Here is a 25,779-nt window from a genome sequence, read left to right on the forward strand (position 1 = left end):
ACATTCATCTTTATGGTCAACACTCTGCCCAGCAACGAAAGTTTAATTCTACCCCATATTTGCAAATTTCTTTTAATATCCTTCCAGGTTCTCAGATAGTTATCTTTATACAGATTTATATTCTTTGCTGTTAATCATACACCTTCTTTTCAATCTTTAGACCTGATATGTTTTGTAATTCATTTTTACTCTCATCATTCATGTTTTTTACCAAGAGCTTGGTTTTATTTTTAATAATTTTAAGACCTGGTATTTCTCAAAGAAAATTTATCTCTTCTAATGCTTTCAGAATTGACTCTATTGGTTCTTCTACAGATATCACCACGTCATCTGCAAAAGCTTTTAATTTGTATTGTCTCTGACCCACTCTTATTCCTTTAATTTCTTGATTACATCTTAATCTTTGCACCAAAACTTCTAAAACTCATGTGAACAATAAAAGTGACAGTGGACAACCTTGTCTAGTTTAGTTAACTTACAATTCTCAGTTAATACGTTATTTACTATTAATTTTGCTGATTGTTTTGTAATACTGCGCAATATATTGCCTTAACTTCTTGTATAAAAGTGTCTCCACGGTTCATATATTCCAAAATTTTAAACATAAAGTCCCAGGAGACATTATCAAATGCTTTCTCTGCTTCTAAAAACATCAAGGCTGCTTGTTTTTCATTTCTCACTTCTAAATATTCTATTACATCAATTATATTTCTGATATTATCTTTCATTTGTCTTCCTGGCAAGAATCCGGCCTGATCTTGATGTATTACCTCTTTTAATACAGCTTTCAACCTGTTGGCTAATATATCTGCAAAAAGTTTATAATCATTATTCAACAAAGATATAGGTCAATAGTTTTTAACCAGCTCTGGATCTCTATCTTGATTAGGGATCAAAGTTATATAAGCACACTTCCAGGATTCTGGCAGCTTCCCTGTATTTGAGGTCATATTCATAATGTCCTTTAAATGTTTTACTGTATTAGGTAATCTTGTAACTTGTTATAATATGCCTTTCCTAATTTTGCCTGTAAAAGTACTTGCTGCAATTCCATCATTGTCACTGGTCCATTCAAAGATGTCATTTTATCTTTTGATATCCTATTCCACTATCTTATACATATTTACTAATTTTTTTCTCAGTTACCCTATTTGGCTCGATATAGTTCTTTATAAAAACTCACAAACTGGTCTCTTATTTCTTTAGGTTTTTCCACTACTCTTCTTTCTATACATATTTTATTAATACAGTTTTTTTCTTGTTTTTTCTTTATTTGCCAAGCTAGTAGTTTCCCTGACTTGTTAGCCTGTTCAAATTGTTTCTGTTTTAAATACTTAATTTTCCATTCTATTTCCTGATTTATTATCATTGCATATTGCGTTTGCTATATCTTAATGTCCTGTTCCACTATCTCTTTTCGTGGGGAATTTATCAATTCTTTTTCTTTCTTTTTTATTCCTTGTAAAATTCCTTGTTTGTCTGCTCTTTTATCTTTCTTTGGTACACACTTTGCTATATAAAAAAGCCCCACATTACCCGCATCCCAAACCACCTTTAAATCTGTCATTTGGTTTAAATTAATTTCAAAATTATCCTTTGATATATATTTTTGCCCCTTTTTCTAATATTTCTTGATCATTTAATTTCTGCAAGGAGTTTCTTACAGATCCTGCTCACACTCCATATTCTCGAACAGCTCCACCTCTAGGGATGGGTGAATCTTTCCATTTCAGTTTTTCTCTATTTCTCATTTCTTCAATCCTAAATTAGGTTTTCAAAACTTCAGTTTATGATTTTTTTTTCTTTAAAAGGTTCTCATGAAAATTCACCAGTGTCTTCGTGCATATTTCTCCTTGCATGTTCATGTTTCCTTGCAATTTTGCCTAAAATGCCATTTTTTTGCATGCTATTTCCATGAACAGATGAATTTTTACACACATGCATTGGCTGGAGAATTGCAATGCAAGATTCACAGAACTGCGCAAATTTCAAAGGATGGCTGTGTTATGATTCACACCTCATTTGGGGAAATGGGAATTGGGTTGGCTTTTCTTTAAATGCAAAGAATTCTCCGTCCCTACCAACCTTGCAATGATTATTCACTCATCAGCTACAGTGTTCTCATTTTCTAGCAGGGGAAAAAAACCAAAATGATTTTGACCTGATCTTGCTCCTACATTTCCTGGAATGAAAAGGGGTTGGAATTCCTCTTTGCCTGCTTCCAAACACAACAATGGTTGAGTTTCCTCTTCTCTGAACAGAATTTCATGTTCCAAAAGAAGGTGCTTTCTGCCTGACTGCATGAATACCACTGAAGGAGTCCTGTTGACTGAAAGACCCCAATGAACAGATGCACAGAAAAACTGCTGAAACGCCAGCTTCTGTCTGATAGTGTGAAGTATGTCAACTGAAGGGGAGGAACCACCAGGTATGCAGGAAGTGGTAGGAGATAAGAGGCCTCAGCATTCAAGACATTCATGAGCAGAGTTGTGCAAAACTGCAACAGGAAAACAAGGAGGATGCAGAAATGTAGCTCTACATCCCTGATACAGACTGGTGGTCTGGATTGTTAGAAAACAGCTCCCTACATGGTTTTGCTTCCCTGCAACGTGAGTTGGGGTGAAGGTAATAGAGACGATCAACACGACTGTACGGAATAATCTCAAATTTGCAGAGGAAAAGATCTTTTTGAATGATATACCCAATACATGGAATCTAACAAAGGGACAATAGGAATGGATTCCTCACCCTTACTACGGCAAAAACACAGGTATTGATGAACTGGAAAAATAAAAATGCAGCTGGATTGAACTGGATTGAAGATATCTACAAACTCGCTACACATGAACAAGTTGGGTTCAAACGTAGACTTGCTGCCGACAAATTAAATGATATTTGGAATTCGTTTTTATAAATATTGTATTAGGTTAAGGTCTGGTTAACTACAATAGCTTTTTGGTGTCTTATCTTGCTCCGTGCACTTGGAATTATGTACTTTTTATCTTTCAATAAAGAACACACACACACACACACACACACACACACACACACACACACACACACACAGAGTTTGGGTTTATAGTGAAAGCGCCTTTTTTGAGTTAACTGGAGCATGGTGCCTTTGCTGGGATTCTCCCCCCCCCCCCCCGTCAGTCGGCCAGTTCCTGCTCCTGGCAGCAGCACCCAGAGCAGATCCTCACTTCAAAGCAGAGGCTTCTCTGATCCAATTCAGCCTTCAGCAGAACTGGCTCCTGGCTGACTTTCGGGAAGTTCTCTGGAATGGAAGTTCTGGGGCAGCATGACCTTGGAACAATGCGGTGTGCGTGCAGCGAGGAAGGGAGAGGGGTCTCTGGCTGTGTCTCTTGGTCGTCACTTTGTTCCAGTGTGCTGTGGGAAATGATGCAACTGGCAGGCTCCTCGGTGGTTGAGGCAAGTGGCGTGGAATGAAGGATTTCATGCCGCAGCCCTGTGGCAAAGAGGACTACAAAGGCCTGGAAGCAGATTCCTTTGGCCATATTTGCAGCCCACGCTTCTCATCTGAATGCTTTCAAAGCTGGCCAGCCACTAGTGTTTGGGGGTTTTTGCCAGAATCATTCTTTCTTAAAATAAAAAATAGTCCCATTATTATTTTATATACAACAGGGCAGCATAACTGAAGTTATCTGATGATCCTTTTTCTGTGGAGGCCAGAGTGATCACCAGCAGGTGGACAGTGGTGACTGGTGGCAGTTGGGGCAGTAGCTGGAGCCAGAGCCAAAGATAGGCGGAACCAACCAATTCTAGGTTTGCTCCCTGCTGAGTTCTAGAAGGGCAACGCTGAATGAAACGAAGCCGGCAATCACTGCCTCTGAAATGGTTATGTGTCTGGAGGTGGTTGGAGGATGGATGGCGACTAACAGATTGAGGTTGAATCCTGACAAGACAGAAGTACTGTTTTTGGGGGACAGGAGGCGGGCAGGTGTGGAGGATTCCCTGGTCCTGAATGGGGTAACTGTGCCCCTGAAGGACCAGGTGCGCAGCCTGGGAGTCATTTTGGACTCACAGCTGTCCATGGAGGCACAGGTCAATTCTGTGTCCAGGGCAGCTGTTTACCAGCTCCATCTGGTACGCAGGCTGAGACCCTATCTGCCTGCGGACTGTCTCGCCAGAGTGGTGCATGCTCTGGTTATCTCCCGCTTGGACTACTGCAATGCGCTCTATGTGGGGCTACCTTTGAAGGTGACCCGGAAACTACAACTAATCCAGAACGCGGCAGCTAGACTGGTGACTGGGAGCGGCCGCCGAGACCACATAACACTGGTCTTGAAAGACCTACATTGGCTCCCAGTACGTTTCCGAGCACAATTCAAAGTGTTGGTGCTGACCTTTAAAGTCCTAAATGGCCTCGGTCCTGTATATCTGAAGGAGCGTCTCCACCCCCATCTTTCTACCCAGACAGTGAGGACCAGTGCCGAGGGCCTTCTGGCGGTTCCCTCACTGCGAGAAGCCAAGTTACAGGGAACCAGGCAGAGGGCCTTCTCGGTAGTGGTGCCCTCCCTGTGTGGCGCCCTCCCACCAGATGTCAAAGAGAACAACAACTACCAGACTTGTAGAATACATCTGAAGGCAGCCCTGTTTAGGGAAGCTTTTAATGTTTGATGTATTACTTTATTTTAATCTTTTTTTGGAAGCCGCCCAGAGTGACGGGGGAAGCCCAGCCAGATAGGCGGGGTATAAATAATATATTATTATTATTATTATGTTGGAAGGTAGGCAGGTGAGTCAGTGCACTAATGGACTAACCTCCATTGTCGGCAGGTAAGGCATGGCCCAGTGATGGGTGGACTAAACAGAGGGTTGAGAACCCCTCCCTCCCTCTTCCAATTACCCCTTCCCCACTTGGTAGTTTCCTTCCTTCCCACACAGATCAACTGAGGCCAAGGCCTCATGGAGGCTGCAAATTGTCCACCCCCAGTTTTTATTGCACCATCTGTGTCCCACAGATGGGACGCGGGTGGCGCTGTGGGTAAAAGCCTCAGCACCTAGGGCTTGCCGATCGAAAGGTCGGCGGTTCAAATCCTCGCGGCGGGGTGCGCTCCTGTTGCTCGGTCCCAGTGCCTGCCAACCTAGCAGTTCGAAAGCACCCCCGGGTGCAAGTAGATAAATAGGGACCGCTTTCTAGCGGGAAGGTAAACGGCATTTCCGTGTGCTGCGCTGGCTCGCCAGATGCAGCTTTGTCACGCTGGCCACGTGACCCGGAAGTGTCTCCGGACAGCGCTGGCCCCTGGCCTCTTAAGTGAGATGGGCGCACAACCCCAGAGTCTGTCAAGACTGGCCCGTACGGGCAGGGGTACCTTTACCTTTACTGTGTCCCACAGTGCTTGTGAGTTGTTGGCATCCCTCTATCTTGGGAGACAATGGAAGACTGTGCCTTGGCGTAAAGTCAAACTGTTGGAGAGTTACAGTGCCTGGTGTGACTGCAGACATATGAGGGAGACATGTTTTGTTGCATCTGGGGAAGATGAAGGCTGTTGCAGGTGTATCACTGTGTTTCTTCTTCCTGGGCTTCTCCCAGTGGTCATTCCTCCTCTGGTCACTGTTCTCGTCTGCAAGGGATTCCCACAGGGCAGGGGTGATGTACACATATTTCTCCATGCCCTAAGAATCCGCAATTTGAAAGAGCAGCAGTGAAGCAAACAAAGGGAAGGAGAGCCAGACTAAGGGGGGAAAGGAAGAGTGTTGATAAATGGCCTGTTGTGGTTGTCCCACACATCTCATCTGTTTTGGCTCTGAATCTGTTCCCTTTCCCCACCATTTCGTCTTCCTAGATGGATCAGTTTGGAGTTAGGAGCTGGGGCGAGGCGTGTTTAATGGCTGATGAGGATGGAGACACACATGACTATTTGTTTTAAAAGGGTGTGTGGGTGTCTAGCTGCAGGCAGGATGCAAAACACTTTTTTTCTTCTTCTGGCACACAGTGACTCCAGTGATGGCTCTATAATTCATGATTGCCCTTTTGTCCCAGTCAGAGCTCTTTGCAGAATGGTGTTTGGGTAAGATGAGGATGTGGGAATCACTCACTCTGACTCAGCCATAGTTTTACGGCTGCTTAATCAGAGTGAAGCATCTACAGGAGACTTTGCCGCACAGAGGTTCAGGGTCTCGCCTCAAGGAACTCCCCTCCCCGCCTGCCCTGCATGCCCTTACTAGCAAGAATTAGGTTGGTTTTCAGCTGATCTGTTTATTATAACTCTCCTTGCTTTGTTTGCAGAAAATGTGCAGGCAGATTAGACAGTATAAGCGAATCATTGAGCATTAAGAATGGACAGATCTGTCTCTTTTGGTGCTCTAGGCTTCTCATTTTTCCAATCTGAAATTCACTTCTCTGTATTTCTGCAGCACTTTGAAATTTTTTAAAGAAAGAAAAAATCCTCATGAAAATTTGTCAGCATTTTCATGCAAAGTCTCCTAATAAATGATTTTTAGATTTAGATATAACTGACCTTTATTTGCAAGCAATTTCTTATAATAAAGTGCTGATTTTTAATGCTATTTCCACTGTCTCCCCCAAACAGACACATTTTTATACATATTGTTTGATTGAAGAATTGCATTGCAAAATTCAGAGATGTGCAGATTTCAAAATATAGCTGTGCTTTGGTGCAGGGATTGGTTCAAGAAATGTGAGTTAGATATTTTCTCATTAAAATGGAAACAAAATGAATTTTCTCTTCCATCCCCATTGAGCATTCATTCTGAATTGTTTGCTGGAAAGTTAGATGATTTTGCATCAAGCAATTTATATCCCATACTTCCCAATGATTTTGAGACGTGACAGTGTTGTGTGATTTGGAGTGGGTGCTTTTTCTTATCTGGTCACCTTTACTGAGTTCCTGGCATAGCGCTTTGAGACCACAGATTCCCATCCGCCCTCCCACTCGCTGGCCTGCAATGGCACATACCAGAGCTGTCAGTAATGCTTGTGTAACATCTGGTGGGCCAGCAAAATGTGTCATATGCTCGCAAGCCAGCTATAAAGCAGGACTGAACAAAGAGTAGGAGAGAGACACAGCAAGAAATGCATCCCACCCCCATCCCCCGTTCTATTCATCTACACCTCCTTTCCATATTCAAGTCTGTACTGGAAGGAAGCTCATCCATGCAGACATTAATGGTCCATCTAAGATGATTCACAGATGACATGCAAGGCCATTCCAGCATGTGAATGCGAAGGCTTTCCCTAGAAGGCTCCTCTTTGCCTCATCTGCTCTCTTTCATTCTAGACTCTCAGGGATGGACTGGGCTTTGGAAGGTCATTTCCTCAGATTCAGGGGAAGGCATCCTGTTAGGGTCCTGGATCTGGTCCCATAGGCCCTGGTGGTCCAGGAGCTTCTTCTGGAGGGTCCTCTCATACATCCCAGTGGTCTCCTGATCTCTAGCAGTCATCTCGGAGCCCTGAATGTGGTCCAGTTCCTTAACTGGTGCCTCTGCAGCCTCCAGTTCTTGTGTCTATGTTGCTGCTGGATTGAGGGCATATGAAAAGATATACAGGTAACTCCCATTTTAGGCATGGCCTACATTGGTGCAATCGTGTACACGTGTACAGCGCCGAACCTGAAAAGGACCTGGAAACGTCATCACTGAAACGTCACTAAAAGGGCGGACTGGAGGGCAGGGCGGGTGTTGGCAGGTTTCTTCAATGGGTTTCCGATTTCACACAAGCACGCAAGGACCTGGAACGCAACCCACTCGCAAATGGGGTGTTTCCTGTACAGTGGTACCTCGGGTTAAGAACTTAATTCATTCTGGAGGTCCGTTCTTAACCTGAAACTGTTCTTAATCTGAGGTACCACTTTAGCTAATGGGGCCTCCCGCTGCTGCCGCGCCGCCGCCACGTGATTTCTGTTCTCATCCTGAAGCAAAGTTCTTAACCCGAGGTACTATTTCTGGGTTAGTGGAGTCTGTAACCTGAGGTACCACTGTATATATTTTCAGATGCCATGAATCCAGCAGCAATCTATATCACACACACACACACACACACACACACATATATACAAACAGACACACAACTCAAATTCCCAATATAGGAAGAAGTAGAGCTTTAACTCTTTGCCCCCAGCTATGAACCCAATATAGATCTCTGCCCCCACCCAGCCAGTCGATTGACCTAAGGGGAATAAGTTCACATTGCGGTGAATGGAATCCGCGCCCCCCCCCCAATTCAAATAACCAGGATGGAAGAATCTGAATCGAGGCACAAAGAGTTAAAGTTTTCAACAACACACACCAAGCTACAGTCCTAATCTGGATCAGGCCCTCCGCACTGGCAGATTGAGTCACCCTCTCCCCCGCCCCTCATTTAAGTTGCAGAGCTGGCTTGTCGTCTAGGTTGCCCATTCAATTCCATGGAAGATTAGAATGTGTGAACATGGGCCTGAGGCTTTCCTTGTTAAAGTGGAGCCATAAAACGAATAAGAGCAGAATGCATTGCAACAGGTCTTGGTGTTCCTGGCCTGCCTGCTGAAATGACAGCTGGGGCTTGCGGGAGGGGGAAGCTGTGTCGTGCAAATCTGCCCGTTATAAAACAGGGACTTATTGATCAGACCCTTCCTACAAAGTGCTGGGCAAAGGCTGGTAGTTTGTTAATCCGGGGTCTTAATGGGGAGAGGGAGATTGCAAATTAATTTGGATTACATGGCTGAGAGCACGAGGGGATTTGTTTTCTAAGTTGTTTGGAGCCGAAAGAGAAAAGGGGGGAATTTGGTGGCCATAGCTGGTAGCTAAATCTCTCTTCATTTGTTGGGCATCAGACATTTGGGTCGCATGTATGGCTGGGGGGGAAATGGGGATTCGTTTGCATTTAAAGGTGAGCTTCCCAGATTCACACTTCCTGAAGCAACACATGAACCGAAACACAGGCATCCTTCTAAATTCGAAGGATGTTGCAAGGCCAAGTAAGGCGCACAGTAATGCATGCACTGGAGTAAAGTGTGCATTAAAATGCATACGTCAGTGAAAATAACATGCAAAGGTGTGTTGTGTTAGAGGAATGTGCTTACAAAATGCACATATTAGGCAAAACGGCCTACGAAAATATCTGGAGAAATTGGCTGGTGAATTTTCATGACAACCTAAAAATAATAATAAAATTGCAAACTGATGTGGAAATGTGGAAAACTGAGAAACAGAGAAGAACTGAAATTGCCAGATTTACCTGTCCCCAGCCGCAGGAGACCGAAAGAGAGGGTTTTGTCCTCTGTGGATGCAGAAATTGTGGCCCTCCAGATGTTGCTGGACTCCAACTGCCGTCAGCCTGGGTCCCTTCCAGATTGGTAGAGGGTTGGTTTTGCTTTTGCATATTCTGTAACATGTCGACAATTCCGTTATAGTGCATTTAGTGGTGGATTTATACTGGACCATCCATCATTCCGCTTTATTAGTTGATCTGTGAGGCTTACCCAAGTGAAGCTTGGATTATTGCCATCTGGAGCAGCACTTTTGCACTTGGCATAACAAAGAAGAGAAGAAGAAACTGGAACATTGGCAATACTGTAGAAAAAGTTGCTATGCTTGCTGAGGCTGATAGGAATTGCTGTTCAGAAACATCTGGAGGGCCAAAGGTTGCCTTCACCTGGTTTAATCAATAAAGCAATACCTCTTTTTGCAAAGTGGTATTTCCCCCCCAAAAAAGTTGTCTTTCTTGTTGTTTCTTATGATGTGCAATTGCTTGATATGGTTTCCTCCCCCTTCATTATAGCCAATGTCCATTCTTGATATTACAGTGGTACCTTGGTTCTCATACTTACCGGTAATCCGTTCTGGAAGTCCGTTCCAAAACAAAAGCGTTCTAAAACCAAGGCACGCTTTCCCATAGAAAGTAATGCAAAACAGATTAATCCACTCCAGACTTTTAAAAACAACCCCTAAAACAACAATTTAACATGACTTTTACTATATAACGAGACCATTGATCCATAAAATGAAAGCAATAATCAATGTACTGTACTATAAAATAAATAAGACAGTATTGTAGATGATAAAAATAAAAAGTAATATTTTTTTCTTACATGCACTTATGATAGTCATTGTTTGGATGGGGGGCTTTTATCCATTTCTGCAGTCACACAATCAGTCAGTAGCTGAACTGGGTTCCACACAGTCACAAAAACAAATTAACCGAAAAAGCCTCAAAAACAAAAACGCAAAATAAATAGCAAAAACAAAAGCGCCAAACTTAATCCATTCTGGAAGTCTGTTTGACTTCCGAAATGTTCGAAAACCAAGGCGCAGCTTCTGATTGGTGCAGGCGCCCCGGGAACAATAACCAACAGCCACATCAGTCATTTGGCTCCTGAAAAACGTTTAATAACCGGAACACTTAACTTACGGGTTTTTGTTGTTTGGGAACCAAGGTACCACTGTACTGTTCTTCAAAATAGTCCAGTGTTTCACTCTGGTGATAATAAGTGTTGCTGCCTTTGTAAGAAGTCTAGGCTTTGCAGGTCCACCACAAGGAACTTTTGACCATTCATTTAGTTGCAGTGTGCATGGAGATAGCCTGGTCTGAACATTGAATTGACACAGCTGATGGTCTGAACATTGAATTGTGGTACATGAGGATCTGGTCAATAGTATTGACTGAAAAACTGGCATGCCAGATATGAACAGCCAATGAGAATTCAAACCCCTTTAATATCTTCAACACTTGGTAATCATTCCTTGACTTCATACAACATGAGGACAGTGTTCAGAATCTGCCTTTGACTCATGGCAATCTGTGGAGAGACCTGCTAAGCGAACTTCAGGAATAAGACAATGACACTGTGGGTTTGTTTGTTTTTTAATGTTGTTTCATAGTATTTATCATAAATATGGAAAATCAATAAAAATATTTTTATAAAAAGTATGGGAATCATCTTTTTGATTGTTTCTCTGCATTCAAAAACTGAAGGTAGAAAATTTAGACACCAAGGAGCAATCTGAGCTCTCTGCTGATCCATTGCTGAAGATGATTGCTTAAGGCTGGGCTGAATAACCAGTGTGTTTCTTGATGTAATGATTCATGAGTGTCACTTGTTTTTGTTCTCTCTCTTTCTCTCTCCAGGCCCATATTGTAGCAATTCAAATCCTCCACACACAGTCCTGGTGATGGACTCTACCCCAGTGACCATCTTGTTCAACACAACAGCACATCGCTCGGGACGTGGCTTCCTCCTTTCTTATGCCAGTGGCAACCAATCAGGTAAGAGAGATACGCACCTTGCATTTGGTGCAACATTTGAGGTAACTGGGGAAAGTTTTGCCTCTTCAGCCTTCTGCCCGTTCCACTTCCATCACTGCATCTCAGTGAGCTCACCCATATGTCACTCTTGCCCTTTGATGAATGCCTTTCTAATTAAAAATAAAATAAAAATAATTATGATATTTTTATTTTTTTAAGTATTTGTGGCTGTTCATACAGTGAAACTATTCCTTGTAGGGAAAGTGCTCCAGACCCCTGATTACTTTAATTACCTTTTTTTCCTTCTTTGCAAGTTGAAAGACCTGCTGATGGGACGTAGGAAGCTATGAAGTTGCCTTACACCAAGTCAGAACATGGGTGCATCTTGCTCAGTCAGTACTGTCTACGCTAACTAGCAATGGCTCTCTAGGGTTTCAAGCAAGGGAAACCCTGGAGTCCTTCCTGGAGATACCTGGGATTCAACCTGGGGTCTTCTGCATGCAAAGCGGATGCTCTACCACTGAGCTGCGGCCCTTTCCCAAAGGATGAGAAACACAGGATATCATCTGAGAGCAAGTCACACCATGTAGCTCAGTATTATCTACACACTAACTGGCAATAGCTCTCCAGAGCTCCAAGCTTGGACATTCCCAGTCCTATGTGAAGATGCCAGGCAGGGGTTGAACCTGCAAAGCCACGGCCTTTCCCCAAAGGGTAAATGAGCCATTGCATGCATGAGAATCATGCCTTGTGTTTTGACACTGGCAGGCAGAATGCCAATGGGAAACATCTGCAGCTGGCCTTTGCCTTTGAAGGCCCCACACAAGCAGCCAGTCATTGGGGCTTACACACCACAAACATTTGTGAGTCACCATCCACCACCACCCCATCATCCCTTTGAGATTTTTTGAGAGGGATCGTAAGAGGATATGAGTTTCTCAGGGTTGATGAGAAACTTTGGACATTAGACTGCTTGGTATTCTTTCTCTTACGAGAATTAGGGAAAACAACTCCTGTTGTGTCCATCTTGGAACAGACTGCATTTTTGACATTTGTTTCTGACCTGCTATGAGCATAGCACTGTCAATCAGATACTCTTGCCCAAGCCGTTCTCTTCTCTCAGGAACAGCTTCCTAGAACATGGTTCATAGGTGTGCAGCTCCCCATCTACTTCCATAGAGCTTGTGCTGCTGAATCTCCTAAGGCAGGGCTAGCCAATCCATGGCACTCTCCAGAAGACAGAGTCATAGAGTCATAGAACTGTCGAGTTGGAAGGGACCCCAAGGGTCACCCAGTCCAACCCCTGCAATGCAGGAATCTCAGCCAAAGCATCCATGACAGATGGCCATCCAGCCTATGCTTAAAAACCTCCAAGGAAGAAGAGTCCACAACCTCCCAAGGGAGACCTTACCACTATTGAACAGCTCTTACTGTCCGAAAGTCCTTCCTGGTGTTTAGTTGGAATCTCCTTTCTTGTAACACGAAGCCATTGGTTTGAGTCCTACCCTCTAGAGTAGGGGAAAACAAGTTTGCTCCATCTTCTATGTGACAGCCCTTTAGATATTTGAAGATGGCTATTGTATCTCCTCTCAGTCTCCTCTTCTCCAGGCTAAACATATCCAATTCATGTTAAGCTAGTGGTCCGCTAAGAGCCCCTAGAGCTACTACTACGCCCTGAGCCCGGCTTCGGCTGGGGAGGGCGGGATATAAATAAAATTTATTATTATTATTATTATTACTTGCATGTACTACTTGCAAGCCAGGTTCCCCTATCTTATATTTGTTCATCTGGTTCTTCCTGCCTAAGTGCAGAACCTTACATTTGTCCCTACTGGAATTCATTTTGTTAGTTTTGAACTAGTAGAACTGATTCTGTCTCTATTGCCTGAAACTTTGTGCTGCACGGCAGATTTGCCTCTGTTTTCCTCACATACAGAGGAAAAAGTGAGTTATGCAGAGCTGAATTGATTTCTGTAAGCCCAGACTACATTTGGATCCCAGACACTGGTGCAGTTAGGTAATTTTAGGTTAGTCTTACCCAGCCCAGTGAGATGGGCGCACAACCCTAGAGTCTGTCAAGACTGGCCCGTACGGGCAGGGGTACCGTTACCTTTTACTTACCCAGCCTAGTGCAATCCAGATGTTGGTGGACTACAGTTCTCATCATCCCTGACCATAGGCCATGCTGAGTAAAGCTGATGGGAACTGGAGTCCAAAACATTTGGTGGGCACCAGGTTGAGGAAGCCTGTTTTAGATCCTTTAGACTTAATGGTCTTACTCTCCCACCCCACCCCATTCTGGACCACACACACTTTAGCTGGAAGTGTGAATTTCATCATTTATTTTAAAATGTGGTCAGCCTACCCTTCTGCCTATTCTGCTGGTCCTAGACTTCTGCCCAAATGTCCTACTCTGATGGTGCCATTGGATTGTATCCCTACTCAGAATAGGCCCATTGGAGTTAATGGACATGACTGACTTGGGTTCATTAATTTCAATGGGTCTACTCTGAGTAGGACTTATTTGAAGACATCCCACTGTATCCAGATCAAGGGGTCAGAGCGTCAGAGTCACTGTGACTTGTAATCAACCAGGCCCTAAGTTCTGAACTCTTACCCAATGGAGCTCTCCCCTTCTCTTTTAGATTTGATCTCCTGTTTGCAGAAGGGAATCCATTATGAGAAGGAACAAATCAGGTGAGTGTTCCCTTACATGAGACTCCAAGCATAGATGGGATTCTTCTTACAGCCCTTAAGGGGCCCCCAATACCTGAAAGACCGCCTCCTTCCCCACAGATTCTCTTGGGTGCTAAGATCACCCAGGGGTGTTCCTCTACCCTCAGAAGCTCCAGGGCTGGTGGCTCAGGAGAGAGCCTTCTCTGTAGCAGCTCCCAAGTTGTGGAGCTCCCTTCCCACAGAGGTCCCTCTGGCACCTTCATTATTCAGCTTTCAGAAAATGCTGAAGGTACAGCTCTTTACCCTGACCTCTGACGCTTGAGATTTAGGACCCACCAATTCTTGTGATTTTAAGATTTTAATTTTTTTCATACAGTGTAACATTGTGTTTTAATATGAATGCTGTGTTTTAATTGTTGTAACCCGACTTGGGACCGTAGGGTAAAAAATTACAACTCAAGGCCAGCATAAACCTGCCCTCTAAGCAGGTTTGTGGGGCTGCTGCTCTCTGTGCTGCTACCCTAATGTAGGGATTTGAATCTGTGTTCAACTAGAACTGAGTCTTTCTTAGTGCCCTTGAGCCCTTGAGTAGTTATAGCATGGTAGAAATGGAACCCTAACGCTTGCATATGCCACCTGAGGATATATGAAAACTGGCTCGCTTTACAGAGCTGCTCCCACATAGAGAGAAGGACCCAACACTATGTTGTCTTTTATTTTCTTGCAGAGTTTACTGCCCTGCAGGCTGCAAAGGAGTAACGGGAGACATCTGGGGCAACACGAACCAAGGCTACCGGGATGTGAGTCCTGCAGCATCAGTCGTGCTTTCAGAAAGGCATAGGTGTTTTGGACCACAACACCCATCATCCCTGACCCTTGGCCAGGATAACTGAGGTTGATGGGAGCTGTAGTCCATATCATCTGTAGGGGCATGAAATAATCCACAAAAGCTTATGCCATAACAAATTTGTTGTTGTTGTCTTTTAATTAGCCAGAAGACTCATCAGAGGTTATTTTCGGTTGCAACAGGCAAACATAGCTACCCTGCTTTGAAATTGTTACAGTGGAAAGTCCCTGACTGAATATGTTTTCCTGCGGGGCTGCAGACAACACTGCGCTGTTTTTGAAAGGCTCAAGTAGCCCTCAGAAAGAGTGAGGCTTGCAATGTCCACCTTTAAGCTCACAGTTGGCCACTGATGGTGGCCAGAGCAATACCCCCAAGGTCTCTGCTGACCAGCCCCACAGTGAGCTGACCGTGGTCCTGACCTTCTGCAGCCGAACCTCAACTCTTGCTGAGCCCCCTAACCTAGGGGTCAGCAAACGTTTTCAGCCGTGGGCCGGTCCACTGTCCCTCAGACCTTGTAGGGGGGCTGGACTATATTTGGGGGGGGTGAACGAATTCATATGCCCCACAAATAACCCAGAGATGTATTTTGAATAAAAGCACACATTCTACTCATGTAAAAACACGCTGATTCCTGGACCATCTGCGGGCTGGATTTAGAAGGTGATTGGGCCGGATTCGGCCCCCGGGCCTTAGTTTGCCTACCCATGCCCTAACCAATAAACCCCGCTAGTCCCCAGCCTCAAACAGGATATTGTGTGATAAAGACAGGAGTCGCATTGTTTGAAATGTTCCAAATTGTGATATCAGTGAAGGATTTAAATAGTGATTTAAAAAGAAATGTGACATTCTTTACAGATGGTTCTTCCCATGGACAAAACACACATCTATTTCCCAATTTCCTTTTTTTTGGCCTCTATTTGTTTCTCTTTATTAAGATATTTAGAAACTGCTTTTCTTCAAAGATACCAAGGCAGTGAACAATAAATATAACTTCAATGCTGATACAACCATTGTTTCTGTAAAGTTATCCCTGCAACACATCTGGTGTATGGGAATATCAGCAGATAAGCTCAGAATGTAATTTTAGTATTATGTAGAGTGGTTTTAAGATTGCTTATTTACATTTTTTAAAATTGTTTGTTTTTTGTATTTGTAAGGAATATTTTCAATTCTACTTTGTAAACCACTTAGAGGTGTGTGTGTGTGTGTGTGTGTGTGTGTGTGTGTTTTAAAAAAATGCATAAAATAATGTTCTCCATTCCCGTGGTGTCTTCCCGCTGGATTTCTGCTGCCTGAGGTTTTGTCACCACCATCTCCTTCCTTTCACTGTCTCATAATGTATATTCCCTGCAGACATCTGTTCTTTGCAAAGCTGCTGTCCATGCCGGCGTAATCTTAGATGAGCAAGGGGGACATGTCACTGTGTCTCGAGAGAAGGGTATCACTCTCTACGAGTCAACCTTTGCCAATGGACTTTACTCAAAAAGGTGAGGGGACAAATCAGAGCGGATGTTCATTAAATATCCAACATTGTCTAATCTCCCTGCAAACAAATAAGGGTGAATGCTCAATAAAGAGGTCGTCTGGAAGCAACCTGAGTCTCAAGATCCTTAATCTTATCCATCTTTCTGTTTCCTTTTGAATAGGGGATCTTTATCTGAAAAACGCCTCATCTTTCACAAAGGTATGTCACTCGTACTAATTTGTTGGTGTATTTGTTTAGAGGGATTTCTGTTCCCGCTACGATGCTGATGAATCTTCAGCCTTAAAAACAACAACCACAAATTGCTGCAAAAATGTGGAGAATCCAATTTAAGATTGCAAAACGAAGACACTTAAAGAGAAACGAAACTGAGAGATACGTCCAGCTCTGCCTCTGTAGTTAATTGGTCCCGTTGCTGAACTTCTGTTACTGGAAACATGTTTTTTCCTAGCGTTCAGCCAAAAGCCACCCTTTCCTTCCTTCCGCAGCCTGCTCCAGTTTCCTGGAAGTATCTGGCTTCAACGCTTCATCCTACTGGCACGAACAGAACGTCATGGGGGAGAACAAGGCCTGGATAGCAGAGCACGCCTCTTTCGGTGCCGACGGCACTTCCTGGGCAGCACTTCAGAGCTCTGCAGATGAGTGGTTGGAAATAGACTTGGGTGGAAAGAGGAACATCACAGGTCAGTAAGTATCTGCATCTTCTTGTTTGTTTGTTTGTTTCCACAGGCGGAGTGGAGGGAGAGACATAATGACTCTTGTCCAATATGCTCTGACTGGGAGAAGCTTTCCAGAGGCCCAAGCAGATATCCTTCCCATCACTTCAGTGGGGACTGGTCCATTAGGGGGAAAGGGGTGTTGCCCTCCCAACTTCAGTCTACCTTCTTACTTATTGCATCCAGTCCAGGAGGGTGCCCCTGGCTGTCAGCAGTGGGGAGCCATGACTGTTTAAAGTGGTACGATCCTGCTTTAAATGCACAGTGCAGATGAGGCCTTCCTCTTGCCTTCCTCTGCTTCCTTTCCCCCATTCCTTCCTCCACTGCCCCTCGTTACCTCAGGGATATGGCCCAGGCCACCATTGCACAGAACAAATTTCATATTATGTCCTTTCAGAGTCATTCTTTATTGTTTGGCAAGGCCTGAGGACAAGCTGGGCCCTTTCTGCTGTGGCAAACCCAGAACGTTAGCCTGTTAATTGGCGTGTGGAAGAAGAGAGGCATTGTGATGCCGAGTGGCTGGGGGCTGAGTGGAATGCAGGAAGGGAACGCATGAATGGAAAGGGGGCTTATCTGATTGCCTCTCCGGCTGGTGTTTGGCAGAGCAAGGGGATAGGGTTAAACATACAAGCTGATTGGTCTCAAAAAGCTTCAAGAATCAGGTCCCAGTGGTCCACAGAGGAGGGACTGTGGCTGTTGTTGTTCTATATTACAAGTCTCTCACAATATCAGAACTTGGGGCCATCCAATAAAGCTAAATGAGAGAGGATTCAGGAAAGGCATAGTTTAAACCAGGGGTCTGCAACCTTTAAGACAAAAAGAGCCACTTGGACCCGTTTCCGAAGGAAAAAAACCTGGGAGCCACAAAACCATTGCGACATTTAAAACAAATATAACACTGCATATATTGTTTCTTACCTTAATGTCCGATCTGACAGCGGGCGGGAAGGTGACGTCGGGACGGTGCGTGACTAACGCATGCACTGCCCCCATGCGACGTCACAGCCAGTACAGAGCCCGCCACAGTGGGGAGTGTCGGGGCGCACAATGCGCCTCCTCCCCTCGCTAGTATCCGCCCCGGAGCCGTGGCAAAGGTGTAAAAGAGCCACATGCGGCTCCAGAGCCGCGGGTTGCAGACCCCTGGTTTAAACTATGGAGCAAACATAGACCCCATCTGTACCACACTTTTAAAGCAGGATCATACCACTTTAAACAGGTATGGCTTCCCCTGTAGAATCCTGGGAAGTGTGTTTATTTTATTTCATCCTAAGATCTCAGGGCGATTCACAAGAAGTGTAGTTTTTTTTAAGGGAGCTGGGAGATGTTAGGAGGTTTCTTTTCCCCTCGCACAGCTGCAGTTCTCAGTGTTTTTAACAACCGCTCCTTCTTCCTTGAAAAGAGCCTATTTCACACATTAGCACCGTTGCTGTATGTGAGGTACCAGTTTAACCCATCTCTGTTCCAGGAATCATAACTAAGGGATCGTCTCACAAGCACGACTACTACGTCAAGTCCTACCAAGTCCTCTCCAGCAGGGATGGAAAGAACTGGAAGGCCTACAAATCCAACGGTGGTCATGAGGAGAAGGTGCGGAGGGATTAGCATCAGTGAATGGTTTAGGCCAGGATGGAAAACGGGTAGCAAAAGCTCGCTTTGGAAAGGTCCCCGCAGTTGACCCTCCATTTCACCCTCTCAGGTCTTCGAAGGAAATAAAAACAGCCACGAAGAAGTCTCCAACGCCTTCATCCCCCCGATCCTGGCCCGCTACCTGCGCATCGTGCCCCACAGCTGGAACCAGAGGGTGGCTTTGAAAGTGGCGCTTCTGGGGTGCCAAGTGGCTCGCCTGAAGTCCCAGCACCCCTATAGCGACGGCGGAAGTAAGGAGGGGTGGGGCCGGCTGTATGTTTGGTTCTTGGAAAGACGATTTATTTATTTGTGGCTTTTAATGGGGTTTGTAACATTTTATACACTGTATAAGGCCGTCACAAGTCAAGGCCAACCAGGCAGCCCCCGGTGGTGGTGGTGGCACCGCCAAGGCCTGGAGGTGAGGCCAGAGCTACTGGCAAGAAGAGGCAGAGCCAAGGACAGCCAGAGCCTGATAGTTCAGGTTTTTGTCCCTGGTGAGGCCTAGAAAGGCAATGCAGAGACTGAGAAGGTGGAATGTGACAAGTCTGTGCCACCCTCTGAACTTGTTCTAGGATATGGTTACCAGATTTTTTTCCATGAAGCCTGGCTTCTGGGTCATGTGGCCAGCATGATTAAGCCGCTTCTGGCGAACCAGAGCAGCACACGGAAACGCCGTTTACCTTCCCGCTGGAGCGGTACCTCTTTATCTACTTGCACTTGACGTGTTTTCAAACTGCTAGGTTGGCAGGAGCAGGGACTGAGCAACGGGAGCTTACCCCATCGCGGGGATTCGAACCGCTGACCTTCTGATTGGCAAGTCCTAGGCTCTGTGGTTTAACCCACAGTGCCACCCACGTCCCAAGATTAAAATACATTAAAATATTGAAACATTAAAATGCAGCCTCATCACAGGAGGAGAAAGGAAAAAGAAAGAGGGGGAGGGAATCAAATTGGCTCCAAGCCAAAGGCCAGGCAGAACAACTCTGTCTTACAGGCCCTGCGAAAAGAAATCAGATCTTGCAGGGCCCTGGTCTCATGAGGCAGAGCGTTCCACCAGGCCGGAGCCAGAGTTGAAAAGGCCCTGTGTGCTGGTCCCGGGGGGGAGGTTACCGTTGACGTAGTCGAAGTCCGGTCCTGGGTCACTGGCCTGAAAAGAGTTCGCAAGGAGCGGGGCGAGGTCCGAAGCAGGAAGCCGAGCGGGGACAGGAACACTGGAGGGTCAGGTCTGGGTCCGGACAGGAGCAGGTACTCCACGACGACGTTGCTCCCGCAACCTGGGACCGGGCTGACTGGCCTTTATCTTCTCTGAGGCCAAGGGCGGTCCCGGCCCCCAGGAGACCCGCCTCTCCTGGCCTTAAGGCGAGCACTCCTCCTGGGAGAAACCAGTTCCCTTCGCCTCTCTGCCCTGAGCCTCTGCAGTTCAGGAGAGGCTGAAGGGTTACTGGGCCCAGGGGGAGACTCACCTGTAGGCACTGAGTCCTCAACTACCTCTGGAGCCAGAATGGATTCACCTGGTGCCTGCTCCTGAGGATCCGGCACAGGTGCAGGCGCCTCAGAATCAAGGCCCTGCCCCAGTTCAGCCGGCCCTGGAGGCGGGGACTCCTGTGCAGGCTGGGATTCCTCCGGTTCATCCTCTGACTCGGATTCCCAGGCCATCACACCCTGGCTCTGGTTGAAGCCAATCTAACTTCCTTAAGGCCTGGGACCACTAGGGTGTTGCTATTTATGGATCTTAAGGTCCTCCGTGAGGCATACTGGGAGAGGCGGTCCCATAGGTACGAGGGTCCTAGGAAATCTGGGGACAGTCTGGGGTCAGAATTTGTCCAGGGACAGGTTTGCAAATCTGAGGACTGTCTGGTAACCCTATTTTAAAAGGTAGACAGCAGGGGCAGGCTGAGGTTTGCCCATATTGTCAAGCATCCGTTGAGCAGCTGCTGGGAAAAATTCTTCTCTGCCCAAGACCCTGGAGAGCTTGACAATACTAGGCCAGATGGAGAAATGCCCTGACTTGAGAAAAGCCACCTGCCCCCTCTATAAACCATGTTGCAGCCGGAGGTTGACAGTGGGCTGTGTTTGGACCCTTTAGGAGTAAGAGTTAGGAGGGAACACCTGAAGTGTGGTGTGTTAAGTACGTCCCCTGAAGCTCTACCCCTTTGCAGTTCGCAGTGGCCCCAAGGAGTCCCCTCTCCTGACCAGCAGCCCAGCCGTTTTCACCCGAATCCCAGGAATAGTGATCAATTCGGAAAAAACAGGTAAGTGCTCACTGGCGGCAAGGAGTGGCTTGGGCTTAGCTGTTGGAGCAGAGGCAGAAAGGATGGGTTATATCTGAAGGGCTGTTCCATGGAGGTGTAGCAAGTTTGTTTTCTGCTGCTCCAGAGGTTAGGACCCAAACCAGTGAATTCAAATTGCAGGAAAGGAGATTCCGACTAAACATTCGAAAGAATTATTCTGAAGGTAAGAGCTGTTCAACAGTGAAACAGTCTCCCTCAGAAGGTGGTGGACTCTTTCATTGGAAGTTTTTAAGCAGAAGTTGGATGGCCATCTGTCAGGGATGCTTTAGCTGAGATTCCTGCATTGCAGGGGATGGGACTAGATTACCCTTGGGTCCCTTCTGATTCTATGCTTCAAAGGGCTCCCCCCCCCCCCCCCCGTGCTGAATCTCTCAACGCTCAGCATATTTGGGTGACCCCACATTCCGGTATTATGATAGAGGGAGAAAGCCTTCTCTGTGTCTCCACTTTCTTCACACCTTGCCTGATTTTGTAGACTTCCATCACATTGCCAATTTCTCCCCTTTTTTCTGCACTGAACTATTTCCCTTCCTTTCTCTGCAGGGCCCCCATTGCTGGTGATGCTGCTGATTGGAGGCTTTGTGCTCATCTCCTCAGCCCTCTTGCTGCTGGTTTTCCTCTGTCGTAAGAAGAGGTGAGTAGCGCCCCCCCCCCCCACTTCTCACCAATCAGCCCTGTAATTTGTGGGGGCTACTTTCAAACCCATCCTGGAAGGCTGGGAGATGTCACAGTCACAAGGTCCATGAGCTTTAGCTTTCCGGCAATCTCCCCTTGACAATGGGCTGCATACACACCATACTTTCAAGACACTTGGCTTTAATAAACATACACAAGGAAGCTTGGGAACTGTAATCACCTGGATTACTACAATGTGCTCTATGTGGGGCTACCTTTGAAGGTGACCCGGAAACTACAACTAATCCAGAATGCGGCAGCTAGACTGGTGACTGGGAGCGGCTGCCGAGACCACATAACACCGGTCTTGAAAGATCTACATTGGCTCCCAATACATTTCCGAGCACAATTCAAAGTGTTGGTGCTGACCTTTAAAGCCCTAAATGGCCTCGGTCCAGTATACCTGAAGGAGTTTCTCCACCCCCATCCTTCTGCCCGGACACTGAGGTCCAGCACCAAGGGCCTTCTGGCGGTTCCCTCACTGCGAGAAGCCAAGTTACAGGGAACCAGGCAGAGGGCCTTCTCAATAGTGGCACCCGCCCTGTGGAACGCCCTCCCACAGAGAGAAAACAACTACCAGACTTTTAGAAGACATCTGAAGGCAACCCTGTTTAGGGAAGCTTTTAATGTTTAACAGACCACTGTATTTTAATATTTTGTTGGAAGCCGCCCAGAGTGGCTGGGGAAGCCCAGCCAGATGGGCGGGGTATAAATAAAAAAATTATTAATATTATTATTATCATCAACATCATCATTAATTAAGGGTGCTGTGGATTGTGGCTCTGTGAGAGATAAACTACGGTTCTCAGAATTCCTTGGGGAAAAGCTGTTTGCTTCAACAGTACAATACGCATACAGCCACAAACACAAGTTGAACACATGCATACAAGAAATCTCCCATCCAGTCACCGCAAAGAGTCTGCAAATAGATTGTGCCTTCTGAGATCATGTTGCACTAGGGATAGGCGGCTGTCGCCCTCTCACTTCACACAAATCGACTCCCTCCAGAAACCTCCTGCTGCACTACAATTCCCATCATCCCCAAGTACTGGCCATGCTGATGGGAGAGATCTCTAGGTTTGAGAGGTCTGCAGCAGCCTTGAGAGGGCCATTAAGCTCAGTCTGAATCCTGGGAAGACAGAGGCTTTGTGAATGTGTGGTTCTTGGCTCCAGTTGCCTGCCCTGAATTGCTCCGAAGGAGCAGGTACATGAATTGGGAGTGTTCCTGGAAATCCAGAACCTTGGAGTCGGGGTGGAAAATCTGGCTGAACCTGCTTGATAAGTTTTCTCCCTCTCTCTCCCCAGCAGAAAGACACCAGCAGATCAGGATTGCAACCTCATAAAAGGTAAAGTGCCTAACAGCATACAGAACTAGCACAGGTAGTCACGTTTGGGAACTGGTGAGCAGATTGCCCTGCTTTTCCAGTACAAATGTCTATGGGGCAGGGAGACAGATTATTTTGTGTTTCTGCACACCTGTTTTGAAATAGCTCTCCCCCCCAAAAAAAATTTTTTTTAGAGCTGACCCACAAATCATTCCAATATCTTAGTCATGGCACCTTGCGTCTAGAATGCCCTCCCCACAGAAACCTGCCCAACACTCACTAATTTGTATTTTTGCTCCAGGTAATACAAGGCATTCCAGCTCTTTGAATTGCTGGTTTTCATAGCTATTATGCTCCCGCCTGGTCTGCTGGATGGATGAGGACATTTCCCATCTTTTAAATTGTTCTGTTGTTGGGTTTTGGAGGAGAATGAGAGGTTTTACTTTTTCACTGTGTATTTTCACTCAAGGAGTGAAATGCTAAAGGCTGGCTTGTACGTGCATTTCCTCAACCAGAGTTAGCCGAAATGGTGCCCTGCAGTTGTTGCTGGACTACAACTCCCATCATCCCTGACCATAGGACATGTGGGTCGGCGCCAGTGGGAGTTGGAGTCCAGCAACATCTGCAGAGCATGCATGCTGCCTACCCCCATTCAGACAAATAACAGCCTCCCATCAGCTTATGTTCGCTAACTTCCAAAACTGAATGTCATTTCCTTTTGCGGCCTGCTCATTATTATAAAAAATTGCTTCAATTGTATCTGGAAAGGAACATTCCTTTATTTCTTATCACAGAGCTGGGAGGGACCTTAGAGATCTTCTAGTCCAGGCATGGCCAAACTTGGCCCTCCAGCTCTTTTGGGACTATAATTCCCATCATTCCTGACCACTGGTCCTGTTAGCTAGGGATGATGGGAGTTGTAGTCCCAAAACATCTGGAGGGCCAAGTTTGGCCATGCCTGCTCTAGTCCAAGCCCCAATTCAGGATCTGTGTGTTTCTGATGGTGCTGAGCTGTCTGCCCATTTACCGTAGTTTTATCCAAAATCAAAAATGGACTGTTTGATTGCGGCATGCAAAGTGGCTTCAAGCTGTTCATTTGTTACTCCTGCTGACCTCAGGATTCCCTTTTAGGTTTCCCGACATCAGAAGCCAGCCAGGTGTGTCCCAGAGGGAGCCTGCAGTTGTCCACCTCGGAAATCGCCTCGTTTCCTAGGTCTGGAACACCAGTAGATCTCAGCAGGGCTCAGTCTCCAGGTAGGTGGCGTCTGTTCTGGGTTTGAGAAAGGTCCACTGTTGCCCATAGCAAGGGCTGGGGAACCTTTTTATGCCCAAGGGCCACATTCCCTTCCAGGGGCCACGTGCAAGCACTATTCAATCTGTATATCTGTGAATCATTATGAAATGCTGTAAGCTTCCACAGACCCAGGTAAGTACTACCCACCCAGGAATCACTTCCTGGAAGGAGAAGTAGGGAGAGCATAACAATATTTACAAGTAAACCATCCCGAATACAACTTACACCTGTTTTTCTTCCCCTGCCCTTCATTCCCCCCAAAACACTGGGGATGCAGGGAGGGAAAAGAATGCCTTTTCTGAATGGCCGTCTTGTTCCTTTGTGGTGGAGAAAACACAGGGTTAATTCTAAGGAACCGGGTTCGGGTGCCCATAAATTAGTTTCGAGCCAATGCAGCTCATTGTGCAGAAACAACTCCGGCAAATTTGGACAGCTCTTATTACCAGCTCGTGCTCAGCATATTCGCTCCATTCACCCCACACAGATGGGACCAAACACTCAGCCCATTGACTCCCGATTTCCATCCATGATGCTTAGCACGCCTAAGGGGGGGGGGAGAAGAGAACTGGGCATGAGGCCATCAGCAAACATCTGCATTCTGGAGCAGCTGGTGGCAGTGCCATTCGTGCAAAGGGGTCAGGCCCACAGGAAGGAAGGAAGCAGGGAGGCGGGAGGAATTCGGGGGAATCTCCACTTTGCGCCCTGCCATGGCCCAACCCTTTGTCCCTGCTATACAAAGCCACTTGGAACAAGGCCTGTTGCCGCACATTTCTCAGGGGTGAGTGCAGGATGTCAGCAGTGCTTGCAGGAGTAAGACCAAGGAAATATGTCCTGGCAGAATCCATGTTTGGGGGGGGGGGGATGATACAGATGCAAACTAGGATGAAGATCTCCATTTAGGCAGCTTGTCGACACAGGAAGGTCTTCAGTAGGTGGGAAAAGACAACAGAGGTGGGACCTGTCTAATATTCAAAGGGAGGGGAGAGCATTCCAATGGGCTGGTGACGCAACACTAAAGGCCCAATTCCTACATTGGGTGCAAGGGACATCCTGATAAGATGGTAGCTTCACGAGGCCCTCAGCTGCAGAGCACAGTGATCGACTGGGACTATAAGGGGTGAGACAGTCCTTCAGGTTCTGAGCCGCATAGGGCTTTGTTCACCAATACAAGAATGCAGACAAGAGACATCCTGAGATGGTATTACGTCAAACACAAATAAGGTTTCTAATGTGGAAGTATTGTGGAATACTCTACCAATGGAGGTTCAGCAGGCATTTTCCAATTCAACTTTTAAATATGCCTGTTGAAAAACCATTTTATTTCGTCAGGGTGATACAGGCAATTCAAAATACATCTTTCCACAACAGTGACATAATTTTTTTAAATAAAAAAATAAACTTCTTTAATGTGGTTTATATCGCATGGCTTTTATATGCAATTGTGGTGATCCATTCTGATATATAAAATAAATGAGTGGCATACAGTTATTTATAAATGAATGAATGAATACTGTGGTACCTTGATTCTCAAACTTAACCTGTTCCGGAAGTCCATTTGACTCCCAAAAATGTTCGAAAACCAAGGCGTGGCTTCCGATTGGCTGCAGGAGCTTCCTGCACTCAAGCGGAAGCCACGTCGGACG

General features: G+C 46.0%; 1 protein-coding gene across 2 annotated transcripts in view; it reads left to right on the forward strand.

The window, feature by feature from the left end:
- The window catches only part of LOC114601474 (discoidin, CUB and LCCL domain-containing protein 1-like), a 43,685-nt gene that overhangs the window by 16,490 nt on the left and 1,416 nt on the right, over window positions 1-25,779 (forward strand). The window contains exons 3-14 of one of the 2 annotated variants that reach the window (XM_028738635.2): window positions 11,087-11,224; window positions 13,849-13,900; window positions 14,607-14,679; window positions 16,080-16,213; window positions 16,373-16,410; window positions 16,698-16,892; window positions 18,391-18,512; window positions 18,622-18,802; window positions 20,711-20,803; window positions 21,386-21,476; window positions 22,823-22,863; window positions 23,974-24,096. In XM_028738635.2, coding sequence (XP_028594468.2) covers window positions 11,087-11,224; window positions 13,849-13,900; window positions 14,607-14,679; window positions 16,080-16,213; window positions 16,373-16,410; window positions 16,698-16,892; window positions 18,391-18,512; window positions 18,622-18,802; window positions 20,711-20,803; window positions 21,386-21,476; window positions 22,823-22,863; window positions 23,974-24,096 — 1,281 coding nt within the window. The remainder of the gene's footprint in view (window positions 1-11,086; window positions 11,225-13,848; window positions 13,901-14,606; window positions 14,680-16,079; window positions 16,214-16,372; window positions 16,411-16,697; window positions 16,893-18,390; window positions 18,513-18,621; window positions 18,803-20,710; window positions 20,804-21,385; window positions 21,477-22,822; window positions 22,864-23,973; window positions 24,097-25,779) is intronic. The other variant, XM_028738636.2, reaches the window with a different exon arrangement.

This window comes from Podarcis muralis, chromosome 7, assembly GCF_964188315.1.
Source record: "Podarcis muralis chromosome 7, rPodMur119.hap1.1, whole genome shotgun sequence".
Lineage (NCBI taxonomy): Eukaryota > Metazoa > Chordata > Lepidosauria > Squamata > Lacertidae > Podarcis > Podarcis muralis.